Source organism: Diadema antillarum, unplaced genomic scaffold (genome assembly GCF_040938485.1).
Source record: "Diadema antillarum isolate AM-2024a unplaced genomic scaffold, OU_Dant_1.0 seq00001410_RagTag, whole genome shotgun sequence".
Taxonomy (NCBI): domain Eukaryota; kingdom Metazoa; phylum Echinodermata; class Echinoidea; order Diadematoida; family Diadematidae; genus Diadema; species Diadema antillarum.
In genome coordinates, this window is record NW_027272164.1 from 524,317 (window position 1) to 550,514 (window position 26,198).

General features: G+C 40.3%; 2 protein-coding genes across 2 annotated transcripts; one reads left to right on the forward strand and one right to left on the reverse strand.

Annotated features, from left to right (window-relative positions):
* Positions 1-356: 356 nt before the first annotated feature.
* LOC139709121 (xaa-Pro aminopeptidase 1-like) lies at positions 357-24,385 on the forward strand. The gene is made up of 21 exons (XM_071621082.1): positions 357-473; positions 1,887-1,950; positions 2,682-2,786; positions 3,475-3,618; positions 3,976-4,245; positions 5,374-5,514; positions 6,162-6,243; positions 6,503-6,597; positions 7,182-7,333; positions 8,140-8,226; positions 9,155-9,220; positions 10,059-10,129; positions 10,956-11,033; positions 11,477-11,548; positions 12,571-12,697; positions 13,459-13,528; positions 14,208-14,312; positions 14,964-15,035; positions 15,446-15,543; positions 23,650-23,766; positions 24,176-24,385. The coding sequence occupies exons 1-21, from the start codon at positions 414-416 to the stop codon at positions 24,383-24,385; spliced, it is 2,286 nt and encodes a 761-aa protein (XP_071477183.1). The 5' UTR covers positions 357-413.
* Positions 20,619-22,359, reverse strand: LOC139709142 (uncharacterized). The gene has a single exon (XM_071621103.1). It carries the CDS (start codon positions 22,158-22,160, stop codon positions 20,619-20,621), a length of 1,542 nt encoding a protein of 513 aa, XP_071477204.1. The 5' UTR covers positions 22,161-22,359.
* Positions 24,386-26,198: the final 1,813 nt, after the last annotated feature.

A 26,198-nucleotide genomic window follows, 5' to 3' on the forward strand; every position in this document is an offset into this window, starting at 1 on the left:
TGGGACCTAGGCTTGGTTCATTATCATGAAGCCATTATGTTTGATACAGAATAATACCAGATTATAATGTACTGTACAACTAGGTATACTTGGTAACTTCTGGTATTGATGCGAGTTGTATCTTATCTGATTGGTACTTACTTGCATTTGAAACGTACACTGTAAATCGTTTTGATCACTTGTTAATTACATTGAGTACACTTACAACATAATTATGGCTTAAAATTACGAAAGGTTTCGAAAAGAAAAGTGTTCACATGTATGCACAGAGACTATAGCTAAAGTCGACTTCCATCGTTAAAAAATAATCATTATCACTAATCTATGCCGTCACATCCTCCTGCCACCTCGTGCAGGACTACCCAGGAACCACTTTCCTCTCCGATGTGCGGATCACAGAGCTGAGGAGACAGATGAGAAACGGCCGATTCAACTATCAGGCCTACATCATCCCAGGTTACGACTCACACGGGGTAAGCTGGCTGTATGGCAGAGAATGAGAAGCATAAAGATGTTGTCCTTGTTGTAGAGGGATGGTTATTTTGATGATGGCGACGAGAATGTTGATTAGATGATCTAAGAGATGGTGGTAACCTTATAACGTGATAATGGTGATGGATGGATAGATGGATGGATGGATGGATGGATGGATGGATGGATAGATGGATGGATGGATGGTGGTGGTGGTGGTGGTGGTGGTGGTATAGTGTTGATGGTGAGGTAGTGGGGAGGTGGTGGTGCTGAATTAATAGTGATGGTCTTGGCGGTGAGGTGGTGGTAGCAGTAGTGGCGGTGGTATAATAGTGTCGATGGTGCGGTAGTGGGGAGATGGTGGTGCTGCGGTAAGTGATGATGGTGGAGGTGATGTGGTGGCTGTGAGGTGGTGATGGTTGTATTAGTGGTGATTGTAGAGGTGTTGCTTGTGATGATGGTGTTAATGATGGTGATGGTGATGGTGACGGTGACGGTGACGGTGACGGTGACGGGGATGGTGATGGTGATGGTGATGGTGATGGTGATGGTGATGGTGATGGTGATGGTGATGGTGATGGTGATGGTGATGGTGATGGTGATGGTGATGGTGATGGTGATGTTGATGTTGATGGTGATGGTGATGGTGATGGTGATGGTGATGGTGGTGTGGTGGTGATGGTGATGATGATGGTAGTTGCGTGGTGAAGGTGATGATGGTGATGGTGGTGGTAATTATATAGTAGACGTTTGGTGGTGATGAAGATGACGAGGACCAAGAGGTCAGTAAATGTGATGTGAAAAACTATGATGACGACGACTTCGTAATGTCGTCAGTGAGGTTGAATATGTCATTGGTGTTGACAACAGTAAATCTGTTCCTGTAGTAACATTGACGGTGATGATGACGACAATGGTTTTGGTGTCGACGATGATGCTGATGTGATGTGTTGATGATGATGGCGTTGATAAAGACGACGTTTGTTTTGCTTCTGCTGTTCATGTTGCAAGGCGTTTCCTATGACGATGAAGAATGACTGCGGTGAAAAATTAATGAATTCTTCGATATCAGTTGTGCATGGACGATTTTCATCCTACTATGAATGTAAACGATGTCAACGATGTTGATATATTGTACCAATGATTATTTGCATATGTACGAGTATTAGCTGCTATACTAATTTGTATGTATGTACTGTACAACGTAAATTGGATGAAAATGACAAGGTCCTCTGGTTGTTACAGTGACAACACGAAAAATGCTACCCTGGACAAATATGTTGCCATAATTCCTTAACATCATACTTATTGTGGTAAGCTGATGTTGCAGATGAATTAATCAGAGTTTGATATATAGTAACATTGGACTGCCTAGATACGTCTGTGAATTCTATGCTTATATCTCATAATTTCAGAGTGAGTATCCAGCTGACCCTGATAAACGGATCTGGTACATGACTGGCTTCAACGGAACAGGAGGTATGTCATCACAGTTCTTTTATTCGGTGTCCGACCAGAAGCCCATTCAGTTATGTTTACTTTATTGCTCTTTCATTAAACTTCAATGTAGGTGATAGTGTGGGGCGCCCTCTTTGCCATTTTTTTCGGCGTCCAATTATGAAGAAGCATTTTCAGTTCGGTTTGCTTTTCCGATTATTCTGAGTGTAGAAATCAATTCTAACGTATAGTGTTGAGCTTCCTGGGTTCTCTCTTTTATTGAGACGGCTACGCATTGACATAGACAGATCTTTTTTGTCATCGAAAATAAAGAGCATGTGTGTTGAAACTAATTATCATTAATTATATGTGATAGGCTACATGTATCTAATGGACAAAATGCTATCACTTAATAAAGCATTATAGCCACTATAAAATGATAGCATCTCCCTGAGACAGAACACTTAATTTTCGCAGGGAACAACTTTTTTGATTAATTCATAATGTTCTATCATAATGTATAGTGATGATTTCGCATGAATAAAAAGCATGTGTTAACGGGGTGATATGTAACATCGACGATATACAAATGGGACATCAGTTATTCATCGGGAATAATCATCGATCCGCAAAATATGAAATGGCAACCAGCGAATAATATATCATGCTTTGTTTCACTAGACCGCCTGGTGGCACCGTATCAAATTCTGTGATTTCACGAGCAAACTGCAGATAATCATTGTGTAATTTATATATCGTGTGATTCTCATCAGGCGTTGCCATAGTTACCATGGAAAGAGCTGCCGTCTGGACAGAGAAGAGATTCGAGCTCTTGGCCAAACAGCAGATCGACTGTAACTGGGACGTCATGGTTTTAGGTAGGTATAACACAGCAGAAAACTAAATATATTATTCACTTATATGACATAGCTAATGATGATATTTCTCTTTGTTTGAAAAATCAAGATTTGAGCAAAGATTGAACATCTACTGTATGAGAAAAAAAGGAAACAAGGACAACACAGTGTCGTCGACACTTTCAGAAAGAGATATTTGCTTCCGAACTCAATGAAAGTGAGTGGTTAGATCGAAACGGATAGGCGACACGAGAAACTTGTCAGATGGCTGAAGGAATCAATATACCACACAATTAATTTTCAAATTCATAGGTCTGCGTTACGTGTTATTTCAAAATAAATAATAAAAAATTAGGCTCATGAGCCATGAGCTGGACAATGCATATATTACATTAACCCCCCGTGATGTTGTGTCGAGCTCGTCTAGAATATATTTTCTGTTATTATCATCATTGTGTCGAGATCGTGCTGGGCCTTTTTTGCCCAGTGTCGATCTCATGGCCATTGTTTTAAACCCATTGTCAAGCTCATGAGCTACGTGGACAGTATGACTCGTGGGTGTCGAGCTTATGACGTGCACCCAATCATTCTCCCATATTCAGCCACTTTAATAAAATGCAGCTCTACTTGCTTGGGACCCTTAAATCAACCCCAATATTCCAACTTATCACCATTTTCATGGCCTGTCTATTCACTGTCTTCCACGCAGACGACAATGACTACTTGACGCCATGGCAATGGCTTCTCAGGGAGTACGACCTCGATCAACAGGAGCTGTTGGCGGGAGAGCTCCGGGGAGCCGGACTCGAGAACGGCGCTCGTGTCGGATTCGACCCGCTGCTTATGCCTTACGGTATGTCATGGTTACCACAATAATCTCTCTAAATAGTTGTTTGATTAAATAGATGATTTATATATATATCCATGGTTCGCTGTTACTGTCAATTATTCTTTCTAACGTTGGATGTTGAGACACATCTAAGTGTCTGCAACTGTTTGCTCGGATTGGAACTTCAACTATTTCGTTTTGCATTTGTGTTTATGAACGTGCTTATCAACAAATTTATCACTGACTTTGTACTTGATTGTGTACATGTTAACGCATTCCTCAATCACAATTGTGTTTACAGAAATGAAATTCTAAAAGTTTGAAGAAGTCGAAAATTGCACAGATGTTTAAAAAGGCAAGTCCATTCTCTTACCACTCCAGGCTACTGGTATGAGCTACAGGAAACGAACATTCTAGAACCCCGAACCATCGATCTCTCCGCGACGCCTGTGCCTAACCCCGAGTCTCAGACGCTGACCAGTGACCAGTTGCAGTACAACCTAGTGGACAGGACTCGGATAGAGCTGGCCGGAAGGTTGCAGACCGATCCCTCCAACACGGACGAAACCTTCGGGAACAATCCGCGAGACCCGTACGGTCTGCAATACCCTGGAGTCGAACTCTTCATCCAAGACAGAGAATTATATGCCGGTGTGTGTAGGATGTTGTCGTTGTTGGTTGTCATCCTTTTGTTTTTCTAGGCATCCTCCTCTAAAACTTTAAATCTTTTGATTTCTTTTGATTTTTTTTCTTTACACAGAAGTAGATCGACAATCTTATAATTATATTTCAGATATTTTGATTAGCAGAAAACAAAATCTGCGTTACTATTCCGTTCAAGAACAAATAACAGGGTATCAACAGCATAGGAAGGGCATTAAAATGGTCGCATGAATTTATGTTTGGGGCGAAATATTAAACAGAGGTTGAAATGGTAATGATATTCACCACAGTTAATAGAACAATGTAAGCTAGTCAGATGTTCATTGTTTCCTTGATATTTGTTTACTTGAGTGTGTGTTTTGAAATTGTTTTAATTAAGTTCCGTAAATGATTTTTTGACTTTGCCGGCAAAATTATAGTATCATACAGGGCTAGGCTGTAGAGAACAACAAACCGCAGTGGAATGAAAATTTAAATGGTGTGGCCAGCAGGTTTAGAGGATTACTGGCAATGCAAAGACATGCATTTTTGCATTAATATTATTATTGTCATCGACGTGCTTTGTTGTGCACATTACCGCGTATGATGGGGGCTCTTGAACACTATTACCGTATAGGATATTCTAATTTCACACGAGAATCATCAGCGTGCAATAAACCCTATTTGACTTCTGTTGTGAACAATGTTTATTCCGTAGGATATACAAAAGAGAACAAATATATGACGTTACTTTTTTCATTCGAATCGTTCTTGACACTCTTTTGTTGGGCATAGCAAAAGAATTCTAATGCAGTGGCGGATCCAGAGGGGGGCGCAATCGGCGCACGCCCCCCCCCTTATTTTTCGTTAAAAACAAAAGAAATAAAAAGAAAAAGATGAAATGAAACCCGGAAGTGGCACCAGAAATATAAGTCACGCCCCCCCCCCCCCTTTACAGTATTCCTGGATCCGTCCCTGTAATGGAACTTTTGGAGATGTGATGTTTCACCATGACATATTATATCACTTAGTCATAATCGTCAAGCTTTTGTGGAAGAAAACAAACGATAAGACTATTAAATTAAAAGAAAACAACGACACGTTTACCTGGAGTTATGAATATTGTTTCCACCTCAGGGTACTACTGGCAGGACAAGATTTTCAGGAGACGACAGACTTCCGTGACAAGTCCCATCCTGTACTTCAAAACTCTGCGAGAAATCATGTCTGAGAAAGACGTCGATATGTTGGTAATCACCAAGCTCGACGAGATAGCGTGTAAGTTCAACGTATTTATCCCATTACTTTGTATTAGAAATCACGACTGTCGATCGCACTTGTCTTCACAGTGCGGCGAGCACAAACCTGTCCACATCTGGGCTGAGATTAGCATGTTTGCTGCTTTTAACATAATCATTCGACCCTGATATATTTCTTCTTTCCCTAAAATTCATCGCAACATCTATTCTGAGATCGACACAAACTCATTTTTTGTTTTGACAACTGTGAAATTATAACCAGACCTGTTGAACATCAAACTTGAGAACAGTAGGCCCTATGAAAATATTACACGTCACCATATGCCTCAATGAAACGACTATCTTCTAGTATTGTCCATATCTATCATTATACCACCAATTGAGCTTTATCCCCGAGCCAAATTAAGATGAATGTTCCACACGAAAGAGACAACAGTATAGTTGGTTGGGGTTTATGATACTGCGTGGTCTTATACTGTTTACCTTGTTACAAATTTATTGATTTATTTATTTTGAATTATATCTTCTTCTTTTTTTTTACTTTTCTTTAACCGAAAATCGATAGTGAGATATGTAGGAGAGACATTATAATTATATGAAAATGAAAGAGAACCATTGATTTACCTAAAAATGTGTTTTTGTGTTTTCAACAATGTTGCTGTCCAGGGCTATTCAACCTGCGTGGCGAAGATATCCCGTACAACCCATTATTCATCTCGTACGCGATCATCGGAACAACCTACATCAAGTGAGTTCGATATAAAGGTCAAAAGATTTGAAAGAGGTCCGTACATCCTGCGAACCTATTGTGTAATATTGTGTATTATGCAATGCAATCAATGTAAAATAAATCCATACACAGAAAGGAGATTATATTTTTTTTTTTCGTGTGTGTGTGGTGTTTTATCAGAAAAAATAACAAAGCATAAACTTCAATAACTTCGAATTAACTGTTGTTGCTTTTTTTTTGTTTCATGCACATTTCTCCATGTTTGCCATTCTCGCAGTCTGTATCTGTACGAGGCCAACCGTCGCCTTGACGCAGAACGGTATCCACATATCAGGGAACACCTCGAGTTAGAGAGTTCGCGGTGTCAAGGAGGTACGTATTCATACCGATGTCTTGAAATGACTTTACAAGTTATAGTTTTCGTTTTGACATTCAATTTATGCGCTGGTGTGCTCCTTGTAACAAGCGTTCCTGCCTAACTGTCTTTGAGTACACCTCCGATCAGGAGGTTATGTTCTCGCCAGCATTGGGGTCTTTGCTAACTTGCCCGACTGGTTGAAACTTTATGGAGCAAATGTTGTTGAACGAAATTTCAACCTTTTCCATGCCAGTTATTTTGGACTGTTGTAAACAACGATGTGCAAATATTAAAAAAAAATGGGTCCCATTTTTATTGGGATCTCTTTGTTTTTGGATATCCCAGCCATTTCAAAACCAAATTTCATCGAATAAACTTAAAATTTCTCTTAAAATTGTGAGATCTTTCCTAAAGGTATTTCATACGAGGCTTCTCGCTATATGTCACAATAAAGTTGGAACCCTGAAGCCCCCATCTCAACCGAAACTATACCATTCATTTTGAGACCTTTTCATTCCCTGACAAAATAGAAAAGGAAAGTAGTAGTCTTCCTTTCTGTTTAATGCGATACAATCCCTTTCTCCTACCCCCATTGCAGCCTCGTCACCGACCAGCTGTGTGACAGCCCGGGACATCTCCTCCTTCGCACAGGACCTCAAGACTCTTCACTCCAGCTCCAAAATCTGGTTCAGCAACTCCACCAACTACTACGTCTACGACGCCGTCGTCACCCGTGTCAACGGCGACAGGGTAAGAGTGGGAGAACGATGAAAAAGAAAAAGCCACGTCTTACCTCATTATTCTCTTCATCCGCCTCTTTCGATGACGCCCTTTCCTAATGACTGTTATCGACACATTTGTTTTTCTTATTTGCAACTATGAAGGAATGAAAGTCCCCCTTTTCGTCTGGGCTTCTGACATACAGAATTCGAGCGAATTGAGCACAACTATAGGTTCCATGACATTTGTTCCTACGACAATGCTCCCATGACAAGTCTGCACGCTAAGCAAAACATATATAAATTCTACCCTCAAACATAATCCTTACCCTCATCCTAATCCGCACATGAACTAAACCTACAAACCTATCACAACCCTAACCCCGACTCTTGGTCCTTGAAGAAAAAAAAGACCAGAGCAATTGTCGCAGGAGCAAATGTCGTGTCACTCAATTATAACCTAATGCTGAAGAAAACACGGCTGAATACTAATATACTCTCTAAAAAAATCGAGTGAAAATTTTCACTCTAAAAAGAGTGAATACAAAAAAGAGTGAATTTCGAGTGAAATTGGAGTGAATTTTGAGTGAAAATGTTCATTTTCACTCATTTTGGAGTGACGTCAGGGATCACTCCAAAATCTTTGAGTGATCCCTGACGTCACTCCAAAATGAGTGAAAATGAGCATTTTCACTCAAAATTCACTCCAATTTCACTCGAAATTCACTCTTTTTTGTATTCACTCTTTTTAGAGTGAAAATTTTCACTCGATTTTTTTAGAGAGTATTTCTGCAATTATAGGAGCATAATCATATTATTACATTTTCATTTCTGCAGCGGCGGTACCTGATTGAACCTTCCCCAATCCTGCTCATGAAAGCAGTGAAGAATGACGTAGAGATTGCAGCCATGAAGAAAGCTTTCGTAAGTCTGCGATGAAAAAGCTCTTCAAGCTAGATACACTTTGCGTTCCCAATACGTTGGAAGCACTAGACAGTGAAAGTATATAGAGTTTGCTGGATTGTTAGTTTGGTTTTTAACAAAATATATACCTTTGGAGTGAATGTTTATCATTTTGTTTTGATAACGCAAATCACATCTAACAGACGAGATTACATAGCTGTGGTAGATATGAGAGAGATTTTTTCTTAGTGAGTATATAAGACTCAAATCAAGGGCATGATATGCTTAGAAAGAAGGGACATTTACTAGCATATTATCATCCATATCATCTTATATTTGTAGTTTTGCATATAACTTCCATGCCGCTCAATAACCTACACTGGTGGGACGCTTTGGATGTGATAAGGATTTCGATTCAGCTCAAGATATAAAGAAAAGTGAAAATTACCCCGGAAATAAGCAGAGGGTATATTTTGCAAGTAACCAGCAGAAGAGATGAGGTGTTATTTTATTTTTTTTTTAACGATCACTTGAATTTTCCTTCGCAACAGGGCTGTGGGCGTATATTTGTTAAAGGAACAATTTAACATGCGTGTGACGAAGACTCTGGTAATTCTCAATAGAGTCAATCTTTTCTTTATGATATCGTGCTATGAGAATTGAAATGTATTATTGTTACTGTTATTATATTAGTATCATTGTTGTTTGATTATTTTTAATATTGTCATCATCAGTGTTATTACTATCATCATCATCATTATTATTACCAATACAAATAGTAGCATTGCAGTTGTGTTTGCGGCTGCTGATGTTATCGTTGTTGGTTATACTGTTGTTATGATTATTGTTGTTGTTGTCCTTGTCGTTCGGTTTTTTTTTTTTTTGTTATCATCATTTTTACTAGCGTTATCACAAATCTCAATTTCCCGCCATATTAATTCCTCGTCAGATCGCCGATTCTGTAACAGCGATAGAGGTTGGCGCCTGGATGGATGACATTCTTCAAAATCAAATTGTGAGTGGCCGCGGAGGATAAATATCATAAACGGGGTCATCCCACGAGACCGATATCCACGAGTCATACAGCCCACGAGTTCGACATTGAAAACAGGTCCATGGGTCATACAGCTCACGAGTCATACAGTCCATATGTTCGACACTATACAGGCAAATAAAACCCACGAGTTCGACACTAGATAAAAACAGCCCAAGAGTTCGACAGATATTACACGGGGCTTAATGTGTCGGTCTCGTGGGCCTTGCTAGCTTCGTGTCGTACTCATGGGCTGTATGACTCGTGAGCTGTATAACTCGTGGACTGTATGACTCATGGGCTGTATGACTCGTGAGCTGTATAACTCTTGGACTGTATGACTCATGGGCTGTATGACTCGTGGGCTGTATGACTCGTGGGCTGCATGACTCGTGGATGTCGGTCTCGTGACGTGCAACCCTCATAACTACATTATAGACTAGACGTGTCGGACGTTATGCCAGTTCAAGCTTGAACAGAGCACGGACATCTACGTATATTATCTCCTCTGCCAAGAAATGCGTTGATTATGTATACCGGATAAAACAAACACGAACGGTGCTTACCTTGAAAGGACTGAAGAAGGCGAGTTTTTAGATTGCAGTTGTACTACTATGGATTCTTTCTTAAGTCGTGCTTTCAACATTTCATTTGCGTCAGCTACGATTCAGTTTATTTAAACATTCTCTCGAATGTATTAATGAAAATCGTATCTATCTGAATGATGAGAGCTAAACGTTAATACTAAAAGGGCTAATGGATTTGACTTTGCCATTATAGAATATAATTCATCTTTATTCTTGTACTTTGTCATTCCCAGGATCCCAAGGTTGGGGATGAAAGGTCACTGACCGAGTGGATGGTAGCCGAGAAGACAGAAACATTCCGAGAGTGAGACCCTCATCATCTGATCAGTACTATCTTGATTATTCATTTCTTCTTCTTCTTTCTCTTCTTCTTCTTCTTCTTCTTCTTCTTCTTCTTATTATTATTATTATTATTATTATTATTATTATTAATATTAATATTATTATTATTATTATTCGCCTCAATAAGCTCGTTAGGTTGACATCAAAAGCAAAATCACGTGATGCAAAAAAAAGAGAGAGAGACAAAGGACAGGGTAGAAGGACCACATGAATATAGCTGTTTTTATTATCATTATTTGTCGTGAAAATGCTGTGATAGGAAATACCATTTGTATGGTCCTTGATGGGATGAATAAGAAGGGGTAGGGGTGAGTGGAGGGACGCGTTCGAAATGATGTTCATTCTCGCTCAACCATTGTGGTTTCTGTGATTTTTATTTTTATTATTTTTTTTGTCAATTAATCTCAAGCGTAATATTTCAAAAGATCCACTGGTATGTTTTATTGTTACAGCAAAAATGAAATGACCAAAACAACGCGAAATGTCAGTGGTTTTGATGTATAGTGAACTCAAATGACGAGTAAATTCAGGAAACAGAACCCCAAATATCCTGTCAAAATGTAATTTGTCATGCGATTAGCCGCAAACAAGAATCTTCATAGAGGAATTACGTTCTTATGGGATCTTTCTGTCGAGGAGTAGGGGAGACAGGGGGATACAGACGACTTTAATTGGCTCTGTGTTAATCGCAATACCAGCCGTCAGCTCCATCATCACTGATTATAGCTGATTTTAACCTCGTATTGCCATCTTAATTGTCTCCTATGTCTTTTCGTTCCATCATGTAGAGGACACACGACCTACCAATATCCCAGCTACGAGACTATTTCAGCCGTTGGACCAAACAGTGCCGACTACTACTACCAGTAAGTTTCGTGTCATTGGCAACAGGTCCTCTCTTGTCCTTATAACAAGTAGTCTACATCGGATGGTGTCAGGCAGGATGTGTGTCCATTATGTAGACTGATAATCTGCATATATGATCTTTGATAATACTATTTTGATGCGTGTCATTGTACTCAAATAAAGGATGTAGAAAGCACCTGCTACTAGAGATCCAAACAGCAATATGTTTATTTTTTTAGATCGCAATCTTAGCCTATAGATTGCAATTTGTTTATATATGCCCTCGAATTATCCATTTCATTTAAGTATCTGCTTGATAACCCCTCATTTCTTGATGCATAATCTTCGACTGCAATTATCCTTTGTATACAATACGATGTACTGACTGTGATACATAAAGGGAAGGTAAATGCTAGGTGAAAAACTGTTCTATTTCTTATTTCGCTGCATTTCCTTCTCTCAGTCCCATAGAGGAAGCACGCGTAGCCGTGCCCACCGGCAAGATGTTTCTTTACGACATCGGAGGGCAGTACAGGTATGTGATACATTCTTTCGTTTATGATAATCAGTTTGTGCCATTTTATGATGGATAATGAGAAAGTAATGGGGATTAAAGGACAAGTTCACCTTCATAAACATAAGGATTGAGCGATTGTAGCAATATTAGTAGAACACATCATTGAAAGTTTGAGGAAAATTGGACAATCCGTTCAAAAGTTATGAATTTTTGAAGTTTTTGTGCAGTAACCGCTGGATGAGAAGACTACTGCAGTGTATGAATAACTCAGATGTCACATGCGTACAACAATATAAAGAAAATATAAAGAGAATTTCACAAAATTTCATCTTTTGAAAAAAAAAAGTACACATTCCCTTGACACGTTACCGACATATGTTATGGGTAATATTATTCCCCCTGCCTTTAGAAAGAGACAAGTCAAGTGGTCTTTTATTATGCGAAAAAAGTGAAAATATGTTGAATTTTCTTTACATTTTCTTTATACTGTTGTACGCATATGACTCACAAGCTGCGGTAGTCTCCTCATCCAGCGGTTCCAACACAAAAATTTTAAAAATTCATAACTTTTGCATCGATTGTCCAATTTTCCTCAAACTTTCACTGATGTGTTCTACTTATATTGCTGCATTTTCTCAATCCTTATGTTTATGAAGGTGAACCTGTCCTTTAAGTAGAAGAAATAGTGATGGTAATAAGTGTTAACAAGAGTAGAAGGGGGTGCTGATGTAGTGGTATAAGATTTAACAAGCAGAGGTCAAAGAAGTATAGGTGGTAATATATCTCGTGGAGGATACGAAAGCTTTACACTCGCTCTCATCTTTATGAGAGATTATATTTTTCTGATTAAGGAGTTCTTTCTATTTTCACATTTCTGCATCGAGGAAATTGATGCTTCCAACCCACATGTTTCGGCTGCATGTGAAGAAACTCTCACGAATTAATGGAATGCTGCATATAGAGTGAGCTAATAATTCAAACACGCCGCCAAAGCATACAACGTGATTACTTGAAACTCGTTTTTTACCCTTCTATTTCAGGGAAGGAACAACAACACTTTCCAGAACGTTCTACTTCGCCATCGAAAAGTATCGCGATAATGAGAACGAAAATCGATATAACTACGACCGAGCCTACGATCCCTCCATTCCCACAGATTTCCAAAAGGTAAGAAATCGAGATATTAGGGAAAGTCGTACATCGATCGCAATCATGATAAAAGATGACACCCGGGATGACACCACGCAAACAATAGTGTTATTGCCATGAGTAACAAAAAGCAGAGAGAGTGCATTGAATTGCATATTGCTTGTTTTCTTTTGAAATGTCTTGACTGCAGCTTGTCTGACATTTCAGGGAATGAGTTTAAAGAAAGATTGAGTGTTAATGCTGCCGTCGTGTTTGTGGAGCGTGTGGTTGGGAGGGGGTGAACAACGATTGTTTCATCCACTGCAATAAAGTCATAGCGTATATCTATATGAAGCAAAATATTATTTGATTCCAATCAGCTCATATCACCTCGATCGATGGTAATATTTTGGAATAATTTGAGATTTGAGATGTCTTGCTTTGAGCCTTTGATGGTAATGTTGCCAAGAAGATGATTAACGCTGTGCCGATAACCAGGCAGTCAAAATTACAGGAAATAAAAAATGACGATTTACTAAATAAAAACACTAACACACACATGATATCGTAAAGGCGATTGAATTTGAGCTCGATTACGTAATTTTGCAATGTTGTCCTTCTAGATCATGATATATTTATGTCGATCCTCATATTTCCCCCTCCGTCTTGTCGTACCTGGTTACGACTCGTCCGTGTGTGTGTGTGTGTTTATTCACCTTCTTTTACCCAATCATTGCACTGCCCTCATGCTTCTTTTTGTCTCCCCCCCCCCCATCTTTCTCTCTTCTGTGCCCCCACAGGAAGTCTACACTCGAGTTGTGATGGGGCTGATTGATCTGTCCAACACTACTTTCCAGTCAAATGTCTACGGTAATGGCCAAGTCAATTTACACTGACATATTTGTCCTCTTTATCGTTTTCTTTCAATATTTTATTGACTGTTATCGTTCTTACTTGTACATGTAGTCAAAGTATTTGTGAAGACTGACTTCTTGTACAGCACATTTGTCAACATGAAAAGGAGATATGACTTGAGGAATATCCCATGCGTGCAATAAATAAATATGCATCAACACATCCACTTTCACAAAATTTCTGAAGTTGAATTATACACTCGGTCATTTTAGTACCAAAATGCCGCTGCCATGTCAGTACAAGACTTATTGCCTTTTGCAACTCAAATTAGGGTAATGATCGATGCCCTCTTGTTTAATGTTTTTTTCCAATTTGTACATGATTTCACATGCAGACGAATATATTATCGAGTAAAATGTAAATCGCCTGTTTCACATCTCGTAAATAATAAGTTAGCAATAGTGACTGATGTTGAAAGCCATGTGTCCTGTTTTTCGCCTGATTACTTTTCGTACTGTGCATCTCGTATTATGTATCTCTGTGCCTAAACCACTTTTATATACCGATACAAGTGTATTTTTAAGATTATTCCCCACACGAAGGATGGCAGAAGATACGACTAATTAACAAGGTTTTTCTCTGAAAACTAGCATTATCGTCCTTCTGTTTCTCCCGTTCTACCATGACTTACTAGGACGGGATTTGGACGCTGTGGCGCGCCAGTATCTCTGGCAGGTTGGCCTCGACTATTTCCACCCGACTGGGTACGGCGTCGGGCAGTACCTCAACGTTCACGAAGGTATTAAATACCTTACTTTAGAGTAAATGCATATTAGTTACTTCTCGTTCGCATTTTGGGGCAAGTAACGACCTTCTGCCATTTTGCACTCATATGAATAGCCCTGTTTAGTTTTGCAATTTATGGACGTTTATTTTCATTCAGGCCCTAGAATGGAACTGTCCCAGGCATCATTCTGCTCCCGTTTAATTTCAAAACTTTTAATACTGCTTGACAAACTTGTCTAGCATTCAGGAATGATCTTTGTTTCATTGTTATATAAAACAAATCATTTAGAATTTGATAACATACGTTAAATCATTGAAGTAGAATGCTCTTCTCTGACATGTTCCGATGAAGATGCTGTGGTCTAGGGGACTAAATACTACGCTGTCAACGGGACGGACCTGGGTTTGATCCCCTCCACGCCCCTTGTGGCACCCTTGGCAAGACGCTATCATTTGACAATGTTGGACGCCTCATTATTATTTCTGTAAATTCATCAGAAATTTTCTTTTCTAACAGTTGCTTGTACTGCACGTCTTCCCTTCATAATGAATTAATCTTTCCAGAAATGATATATACTCAGAATCATTTAATTTTGTCGGAGTGATGTACACAGGTATAACGTGTAAATAAGTTCTCTAAACCACCATTGTCTTTTTCCCGCAGGTCCGGTCTTTATCGATATGGGGTACACACTGGACGAGCAACCATTCAACCGGAGCATGTTTGTGTCTGTCGGTACGTGTCACTCCCATCTATTCTGTCTTAAGGAGGAAAGTCAAGAGTACTGGTTTAAAGAAAGGAAGTTTCAAAAAGGATGAAAACAATGAAAAGGCCTTCATGTGTGACCTAGCCTAACCAGCGTCATGAGTTTTGGCAGTTAGAGTTTAATGCCAATGCACTATTGAAGTTGATAGAAATAATCAGATCAACGGTACAACATGTTAGATGTTTTATCGAAACCAAGCATGAAATAAGAAAGTTTTGGAGAGTTTTTAATTTCTTTCCGTGTGTTAATTCCCTTTTACGATACCTATTGATTTCTATATTCCGTGGAACCTCAGTTTGAACTTCACTCATTTTGCTATCGAGACGCATGCATTATTACGTTATAATTTTTTGTTATATCCTGCTCCCCTCTCGCTCAGGTCCCGGATATTACTACCGCGACCCCGACGGCAATCGAGAGAACGACTTCGGCGTTCGAGTTACCAACGTGCTACAGGTCGTGAGAATAGATCCTCAGGTAGGTGTTATGCTCTGTGTACTCTGTAGTGATTGTTACACCACAAAGAAGGATTTTTTTTTTCCACAAAGAAATGTTATTCACATAACATTCAGGTACAAAATAGAAGTCGCATAATGAGATACATAAAGACAATACAATTTGACAGGCAGCTGCAAAACGTCTAAATATGTATAATCTATAAATATATAGATATGAATACGATTCCAATTAGTATTAGATACAAAACCTTTAGTGTTTTCATACATAAATTCGTCTAGCATACCTTCTTCGCTTGCTCTTCAAATAAATTGATATAATTGGCGAAAATCTACTGATTTCTTTTTATTTCATGCAGAAAAATATAAATTGTTTTACATACAAATAAACCACGTTGTAACACTTAAAGTTTTCTGTAGAACTTCAGGTTTTGTATAGCTCCACAAAGAAGCTAATATACCAAGAATATACACCTCTATGTTGCAGCATAACATTTTGCAAGAGGTCGCCTTCTTTGTCAGTCACTTAGTAAGAATTTCCAATAATCTTATTCCTTAACCTGTTGAGGACGAGCTGATTTTTGCTACGAATGAACATGCATTTTATGCTGGCCTCGGATTTCTAGGTACCGGTAGCACTAGATCCTATCCAGTCAGCTAACCGTATACACATGCACAACAAGAATAAAATCGAAGACAGTCGAGTCGAACGTTGCACTCTTGTCTTTAATCAATTCTCCTCCTTGCTGTCTATGCGCAAGCCCAAGTGCGTGTGCGCATGTATGTGAAACGGTAAAACTGTGAGTGAAACAATGAATGATACACTGTATGAATATATCAAATATACATTTCTTGGATCACAATAAATTGAATGTATATGGATATAATTCTCCATTAACACACAAAAAGGTTTGCTTCTTCTGAACAAACAATAGTACACTATCTTGTACTGCATCATTATACATACACATTTTGTATCGGCATGCATGCATTCACTACACATCATGAAATGGCAGCTTTATAATGTCATTATCCATCCACTGTCACACTGTATCAATGTTATTACACTTTATAGGTGACACTGTAGCAATATTCATGTTCTATTGCAATGTCTACAAGAAAAATAATATTTAGAGGCCGTGATATGCATGTAAAGACCCTCAACCAGACTTACAGACTTGTGATCTTCCAAGCCTAGAAGCTTAGCCCTTCTGGATGCATTCTGATTGCGATCCTGTCCCAAGCTGTGAAATAATACAGTAAGTTGCAAAGGATTGTATGGAAAATGTAAAATAACTTACATCACACATTATATGCCTACATGTGTGGCACTACGCTTGCCTTCGTACATTTAAGCAAGGTAAATGATAATTTCCCTTAAGCCAGAGCTGCTTAAGATGCCTTGATAACCTACACTTCATATCACATAAAAATGTGACAATATTTCAGCCTGTACGCTACCATACATCAAACCACATATTTATGAATGAATACGTAAAGCACGTATGTCGAAACACAAAAGACAGTCTTTTATTCATCCTGACGTCTAAATGCATTATTTAGACTGAAACTGTCCACACAGCAAAATTATCACTAATCTTCATCATTACTAATAAATAAATTAAACGAGAACTTACCTGTTTGAAGTTTGATTTTTATTATTTGAGTAATAGGAGTGTGAGTTAATATGAGATCCCACTCGTACGCATGCGCAGTCAATATTCGTCGCCCAGGCAAATCTCCACCTAAGAAATCGGACTGTCTTCCGACGTCTAATACATAATGTCAACTTAGGTGAGAGAACTGAACCAAAGACCCAACTGGGTCAAGTGAGATTTGCCTGATCCATGAGGAAATGCGACCACTGTCACAATCCCACAATCTGGAAATACACTGTAAATTGACGGAGTAAGAACATTACCTTGAAGTTTGAATTGAGGGTGGGAGTGGAGGGCATATTAACTCACACTCCTATTACTCAAATAATAAAAATCAAACTTCAAACAGGTAAGTTCTCGTTTAATTTATTTATTATTTTTCGTAATCTCCGTTGTTCGTTAATATGAGATTTTGAAGCAAGTGGTCGCATTTCTGCAAAAACCAAGCAATGTATGGTGATAAGAATGACATAGTAGCTCACCAATAATACTCTTTCTCTTCAATGATTATCCAGTACCGCCATGGAGAACCTACATGTAGGTCCTGCCCTGATCGACGGCTTATCATAGAACCTGTTGAAGGTTTCCTCATTAGACCATCCGGCCTGTTTCAGAATGTCCGCTATGGGCACATCTGCTGTCTTTGCAGTAGAGACTGCTGCAGCCCTTGTAGAATGCGGTTTGAAAATTCTAGTGTCGATACCCGCCGCACTCATTGTCTCCTTTATCCACCTGGAGATGGTTTGCTTACTGGCTCGTTTGTGAGGTTTCCTATGACATATGAACAGGTGCCTTTCCGTATCCCTCATCACTTTTGTACGCTCAATGTACTTTTTCAGGTAGCGTACCACACAGAGTCTCTTCTCTGAAGGATACTCTTCAATTGTAGTCGTACTCCCTACTCTGTCGGAGGTCTTGTTCTGTTTTACCAAGTCACTGACATGAATCTCTACGCTATTATACTTCCAAACCATGCCATCAATATGAATGTAGAACAAAGTCTGTGCCCTTTGTGCCGAAGTGAGTGCGAGCAACATACACAGCTTATGAGTAAGTTCACACAAAGATAGCTTACTGGCTGGTGACATTTTGCGGAGATGATCTAACACGATTTTAACGTCCCAGATATGGTTGTACCGTGGCAGCGGAGTTCGTAAATGAAATACACCTTTCATGAATCTTGTCACCAAAGGATGTGTACTAATTGTACAGTTGCTGTTCTCCAACAGCACCACTGAGGCCAAAGCACTTCTGGCACAGTTAATAGCACTGTAACTCAACTTATGTACATGAAACAGATAACTCAAAAATTCTATAACACTTTCTACAGCAGTGCAGTGACTGTTCAAAGTTTCCTGTCTGCAATACTCTTGCCATTTCTTAATGTAAGTTCCATATTGTGTGCGTGTAGACAGTCTCCAAGATGCACACAACACGTCCACAGTCCTGTCCTGTAGTCCCTTTATCTCGAACTGTGAACGCCAATCCTGCAACAAAGAAGATCGAGTTTAGTACAGAGTGGGTGGGTAGCCTTAGATACTGGTTGTGTCAGCAAGGATTTGCTTCTTTTCAAGATCAAAGGTTCTTCACTCATCATACTTGTCAAGAGAGGGAACCAGGCCTGTGTAGGCCAATTTGGTACCACAAGCAGGCCATGTGCATTGTCTTCTTGTATTTTCTGTAGGCATTTTGCTACCAAACAGAAAGGAGGGAAGGCATAAAAGAGTGCAAATTTTCCCCAGTCTAGTGTGAAAGCATCAACTGACTCTGCATTGGGATCTGGCAACCATGAAACGTACCTAGGTAGCTGAGCATTTAGTCTGGATGCAAACAAATCAATTACTGGTGTACCATACTTAGCCACAATCTTCTCAAAGCTATTCTTATCTAGCATCCACTCTGTTCTGTCATTAAAGTGTCTAGACATGAAGTCTGCCTCGTTGTTCTGGCACCCAGGTAAGTGAGCTGCTGACAGCCATATATTGCGTTCTATACACCAATGTCAGATGTCTAACACTACTTGATTGCACGTTTCTGATTTCAGCCCTCCCATGTTATTAAGGTAGGCAACAGCCGTAGTGTTATCAATCCTCAATAGGACATGTACATTTCTCTTATCTGCACAGGATTTCAGAGCCAGTCCAGCTGCCAGTGTTTCTAGGTAATTAATACCCGATGTTTGAGCTGACTGTACTTCCTCTGTGGTCCACCTGCCACCTGTGTGAGAGGTTAAGTCTGTAGCACCCCATCCCTCTGCACTGGCATCTGTACGTAGCTCCAAATTGACCTTCTGTCTGACAACATGATTAAATGACTCATGAATATGTTCTTTCCACCATATCAATTCATGTCGTGCCTCCATGGAAAGAGTCATAAGCCTATCAAAATGACCACAAGCTGCCTTAAGGGCCTGTACCTTGTCTCTCTCTAGATATCTGTAATGCAGTGGGCCATACTGTACTGCAGGGAACGTGGCAACTATTTTCCCAATGACCCTAGCAACCTTTCGAATGGATGGGGTGGCAAGGGATAAGAGGGAGGTGCAAACCTCATAAATGTCATCTTGTTTTTCCCCTTGGCAAAGTAATGTGCATTGACCTAGTATTCAAATGAAACCCAAGGAACTCTAGGTCTAGGCCTGGGCTAAGTACTGACTTCTCAGGATGAATTAAGAACCCCAGCTCTGTTAGAAGCTTAGTGGTAGCTGAAACAGCCCTTTGGGTAGCATCCTTAGATTTCCCAATTATCAAAGTGTCATCAAGATAACCCATAACTACATGTCCTTCTGTTCTAAGCTGGGCAAACACTGGCTTCAGCATTTTTGTAAACAGTCTGGGAGCCGAGCTGAGACCATTAGGTAAGGCCTTGTATTGGTACAGTTTACTTTGCCAATAGAAACGCAAATACTTTCTCGATGATGGATGGACGGGAACTGAATAGTATGCATCTTGTAAATCAATAGATGCAATGTAGCAATTTGGGCTGAGCAGTGACAAGGCTGTATGTATGTTGTCCATTTTGAAATGCTGATAAAGGATGCCTGTATTAAGATCAGAAAGATCAAGGATAACTCGTAAGGAACCATTCTTTTTGGGTCTCGTGAAAATATTGGAGATGAATTCTCCATTCTCATGTTCGCAAAGTTCAATCACATTTTTAGCTAACAGGCGAGAAATCTCTTCCTCTATTTGACTGTTAAGCTCTGAACTGCGAGATAAGTTATACAACTCTTTCCCTCTTACAGTAGGGAATTCATTAGGATCAAATTCGAGTTTGTATCCTTTGACAGCATTCAAAATGTATGGATCTGAAGTCAGGCTTCTCCATTTGTCATAGAAATTTTTCAGTCGTCCACCCACCATTGAACAAGCAAGATTTATGAGAGGGCGTGTACTCACCTCTGCAGAGGATGAGGAGACTGTTGGTTTAACATGCTCAGTTACTTGCGGGCCCCCGCAAACCCCCGGTATTGAGGGCTCTGTCGGCCGCTGCCCTTGTTGGGTCTGGTCATCGGGGTGGCAGTGTGTGGCTTCCACGAACGCTGGCCTAAAAAAGGCCGCTGTACCGACCCAGCCTGTACGGTTGGCGTGGTCCACCCCGCTGATCTCATTCTACGGTAATAAGCTTCCGTCTGTCGGCGGTAAGGGTGATAATGAGACTGTGACTGCGAAAATGGACGCTGACGGGAGTTACCTGTTGAGAAAGGTTTTGAGCCTTTCACAACACCGGCTGCTGCTCTTTGTTCTTCCTGGATGTCTTTGACTTTCTTTCCTAAGTCATCACCAAACAGCTGTTTGGTCACAGGGTTCTGAGGCTTGCACAAGTGTGCAAATTTTGCATTCAAGCCAGGTTTAATGAGGTCCTTCCTCAAGGCGTTCAGCTCAAAATTAGAGCTACACAAGAGTCCGAGAGCGTCCTGCTGTTTTTCTGACAGCTCCGAAGCAGAAAGGGTCTGCGCAAAAGCAGTGATGCCTTTTACAAGAGCGCTCTGAATACGCTGTAGCTTCAGGTCCCTAGCCCGGGTAGTAGGGTTGAGATTCTCCCAAATTGTCAAGTTGACTTTGGGCACGTCAAGTAGTGGACAGTTTTCTGGGCTAGTGTACTTCTTACCAGTCTCCTCTAGGGCAGCCTGTTCAAGAGTGTGGCTGACAAGGTACGATACCGACCCAGCAATATCCTCATCTAAGGGTTTCCCCACGCTGAGAGGCACTGCGAATTTTGCTGCGATAGCTGGGATGGCTACATTCTTGCCAGAGGCAGGAGTAGCATTACTATCTTCAGTGCTTGTTTCAGCACTGAAATCAGAAGTCTGTGAGTCAGACGCTGGTGTAAGTTTACAGCCAAAAGGCCCATCATCTTGATCGCAGTCATACTCATAGTCAGATAAAAGGAGATTATCATCCTCATCTCCGAGACTTCTCGTGTCATGACTACTACGAGTCTGTGGATGAGAAAGTGGCAAATGATCCACCAATTTTCCCAGCATCTCTTCCAGTTTATTCAGACGATGTTCAAATTTTGAGCCACCAACACTAGTGCTTGGTCCCGACTTCGAGGTCGTGGTCTGTGGAGGCTCTGCACGAATGCAGGCCTGACTGTCCTTCTTTGAAATAGGATCTGCACGAATGCAGTCCTGGACAGCCCGAGAATCTTTGGCTAATATCTCAGAGTCATTCATGATCGAGGGCTTCTTAATCAAAAGGTCTGAGACCTCAGAGGTAGCAGCCGACTTGGCGAACTTCCGTGCAATCACGGGAGGAGGAGAAGTAATCTTCGCCGGTGCTTTGCCTTTGGCTTTCCCCGTGCCTTTACCACCGCGGCTAGCCGAGCTCGCCGCTGCCGTCTTACCCTTTCCCCCCGGATCGCTGCCGGGGGAGGGACCCGCTCGCGGTCCGCTGGCGATGCTGGTGGAACCCGCATCGCGAACCAGCTTCTCGTGCGGGAAATTCGGCTTCGTGGAAGAACCCGAAATCGCTTCCATCACTCTCCAAAAATACTACCAAACGATCGGGGAGGTAAAATAACCTATGAAACCCCGAAAACTAGAACGCGAAAGATCGCAAAGTGAAAGAAAATCGGCGAAATTTAGAGCTCAAAATGGCGACTTGACCGCTAAGAAACACACGCTACGAATGAATTGACTGCGCATGCGTACGAGTGGGATCTCATATTAACGAACAACGGAGATTACGAAAAATAATATCGAATCCAACCTCATATCTACTTTTAAATCTTCACCTGGAAGTCCTACTCAACAAACTGAGTTGCTCAACTGTATAAATCAAACTCTATCTTTACAGAAGTTGTGAATTAATTCTGAATGTATTACCACCATATAAATCAAGTTGTGAATACTGCTCTACACATCATATCAGCTCACGGCCAAGTGATAACACAAAGAGCCAATGCGAATCTATACGACGCTACAACTACAGTAACTCTACCCGCAACGTACAATGCACAATGCGAAGCTGTCAATCCTACGCTATATCAATATGCACCGTACATAACCTACACTAGCGTCACTTACGCTAGACTGTTCATGATATCCGGACACACAAAAGGCATTTAAATTCTCTTTTATCAAGAACTGTGAACAACGTAATAATCGTAAACTTACGCAGAACCATCAGATGCAAGACTTCCATCCGGGATTCTGTGATTATCGTGTGATAATCTTGCACATTTTCTGCATTTTTGCTAGACTCACGAACCAGCAAACCGTCGGTTCGTGCGCCATCTTTCTAGCCCATTATGGAAGGCCGAAAATCACACTACTATATATTGCGCGCGCGCATACATTTAACACACAATCATCGCTATGTTTGATGTGCTAACACTAGCCTACGTATGAGAAGCCGAAATTGCAAAAACAAATTCAGCGCGAACAGCACACATTTCCCATATGCAGACACCTTCCCGAGTTTTACTCAGGGCTAGTCTTCAACGGCTTAATGACATGTGGTATACGAGAACGGCATTGTTCCACCTTATACAGTATCCTGTCTTCGTAGTCTTGCCAAGAGGATCGGATGGAAACCCTTCTAAATTCCAAATTAACAGTGTCTTCCTTCCAGTCGTTAATGTTATTTGCCGCGTCGAATTTAGATTTAAAATTCTGACTGTAATTTGCGATGAGCTTGCACTTATGACTCGCCTTTTTGAAAGATCATTACATCCACTCAAGCCCCACGAATTCTGCTTCGGGTTTGACTTCGACCTTATAAAGTTATTTCTAGGTGAAGATGGAGAAGTGATTAGCTGCGTGTATGTTTCTCTCTCTCTCTCTCTCTCTCTCTCTCTGTATTCACTGTAATGGAACAAAGAGTTGTTGGGGTTTTTTTTGTGTGTGTACACAAATCATATAGATGCTTTGCTCCAGCCTTTGAAACCAACGTGTAAAATTACATCACCCTTGAAAGAGTTGGATAATCATGTTAAGGGTGTTGCCATTTCTATATTCCATTCAGTACGAAGAGCTGAATGAAGACGAGGATGATGACGTGCAGTACCTCAAGTTCGAGACCGTCTCCCTGGTCCCCTTTGAGCCAAGGCTGATCAAGTTCGAGTACTTTACTCGAAAACAGGTAAGGAGGAAAACGTCGTGCTTTTATCATACACTTATAAGCAAGAGCATGTTCTTAATAAAAATGAGTGCTTGCTTGTGGCATATTTGCTGTTCATAAGCACACGAACTGCATGACCCGTAAAATGGAAAAATGGAAATAGATGGAACCAATGAAATTTCAGTCAATAATGAATGAATCAATCAGTCGATCGATTAGTCAATTTGTAGTCTCTATCCTACAGTGGTGTAATCTGACAGTAATCCGTCATTTCCTGATGTTTAATTCTACCCACCAAGGGTGAAAATTTAAGACTCTTTGTCGGGGGGGGGGGGGGGTTCTCGATTGCTTCAAGCAACAGTTTCTTTAAACTTCCGTCATTGAATTCGTGTGCATTCGTCTCCTTTCCTTGTGTCTATTCTCTCTGCAGTTGACGTGGTACAACGAATACAACAAGAAGATTAATAACGAGTTGGGCAATCGTCTCTCAGGCACAGCGCGGCGGTGGCTGGAGCGGAGAACACGCTTCCAGAAATACAGGTGGGAGTACATTGGGGGCGCCCCATCCGTCTCCATGGCAACGACTGCAATTATCGTGACCATCTGCTCTATCATAGCGTCTCTTGTGTCAAGAATTTAGTAATCTCTATTTGGCTGCATATTTCATACACTTTCTTACGTAATGTCTTTAAATCACCGAGCCATGGTCCTACAGAAGATAAATCTAACACAGCCAGAAAAAAAAAAAGGCTACAAAATCAAGGTGGCTGTCCCCTCTTAGAATAATGAGATTTTTAGTGACATGGAAAATGGTATGATTTGTATATTATGCACCTGTCTGTCTTTCCCATTATTCCATGAGGCATTATACTTTTTAAAGTCAGTCTTATGGGACCAATGTGCTTTATTGGACAGAAAATTGATGTGCACTGTAGTAATGATTTCTCAGTACTTTCACACGTATACGCCGGTTGATTTCTTTATATATATATATAAATTCTTGCAGGCCTGTAGTTTTCTGATGCTAAATCTGCATCATGGCCTTGTCATGTACACGTAAAAAGGCTGTGCCTTTTTTTACATCTTCAACTGGTTATTCAGAGAGAGAGTTTGAACAAAATAGTAGGTCCTGACTCTTGTCAGATTTTTCTCATCGTATAGTGAAATTCTTATTGTCGTGAATAATCTTTGACTTACATCGTTTAGCTTTCTGTATAAAGAAGATACAGACTGTTGTTTTTATGATGTGATCGAATGTGATGTACTATTGCACTCTTTAGGTTCATGTGAATCCGTAGAGGTATTTTGAATACAAAGTAAGTTCGTTCTTTTTATGCTTGTAGCTGTGAGCTCACAATGTCTGTAATCAGACTTGTTTCATATCAGTGGCGGATCCAGAGGGTGCACCTGGCCTTTTTTTTTAAACAAAAGAAATAAAAAGAAAAAAATGGGGATGCGTGCGCCCCCTTTAATTTTGTAAAGGCGAACCCTCTTTACGGAATTCATGGATCCGCCCTTGCCTATGGTAGAACAAAAACATCTCGCGGGGTGCATTTTTGATGACCAAAGACTTCTGTGGTTGCCGTAATGATAATATCACATTCTTCTCCTATTGTCGTGAATTATATTCAACTCTGTGTTCAGCTTAGCTGTTAGCTTCAGTATTTGTTTAATAGATGATTAATGAAATTACCTCAATGAAGACTTGAAATTCTCAGAGCTGATTCGTCGTTGCTCAGCTTTTACCATGGAAGTGCAGTTATTGTAGTTCATGGTAAAATTGTCTGACGGACCAGGATCCACGGGCTAGGTTGGTATTCCACCTGCGAGTACTCCCTATTGAATGCGTGCGCACATAATAGCCTTACATCAAAGCCATGCTGCAAATTGGTAGGGGGAACAATAAGGAAAACGATACAAGGTCATAATAATAGTTAACCTTGTTATGAACACTGTTGAATTTTGCTATGATGCTGCTAAATCATTAGATTTGATTCAAACACGCACAGGGTGTATTTCCTGGCCTGTAGCATTAGCCTTTTGAAAAGAGGGAAAAAAGCGTGGTTAATTTCATTTTTTCGAATGTGTACCATGGATTCCGGTTAGATGCGATCATATCTATGGTGCTCATTCAGTGATCTAGTAGGAATCTTGTAGAGAAGGAGTCACAATTGAATGATTGTTAGATTAATATTAGTGTTTATTCGATGGCAACCGTATTCATTTAGGAAATGTGATCTATTGAAACTAGGCTGAATCGCAGGTTTTTACGTATTCATGTTTAGATGTCATTACATTCAAAATGCTTTTCTTCAAGGCCACTGTGAAGTTGCTGTTGGTTGAGGAATCTTGATCGCGTGCTTTTTATTAATTTTTTTGTTCTGTGAAATTTTTACGATTTTTGTTACAGACAAAACATTCCTGGTTTGCCTTTTCAAATGTATCTGAAAATG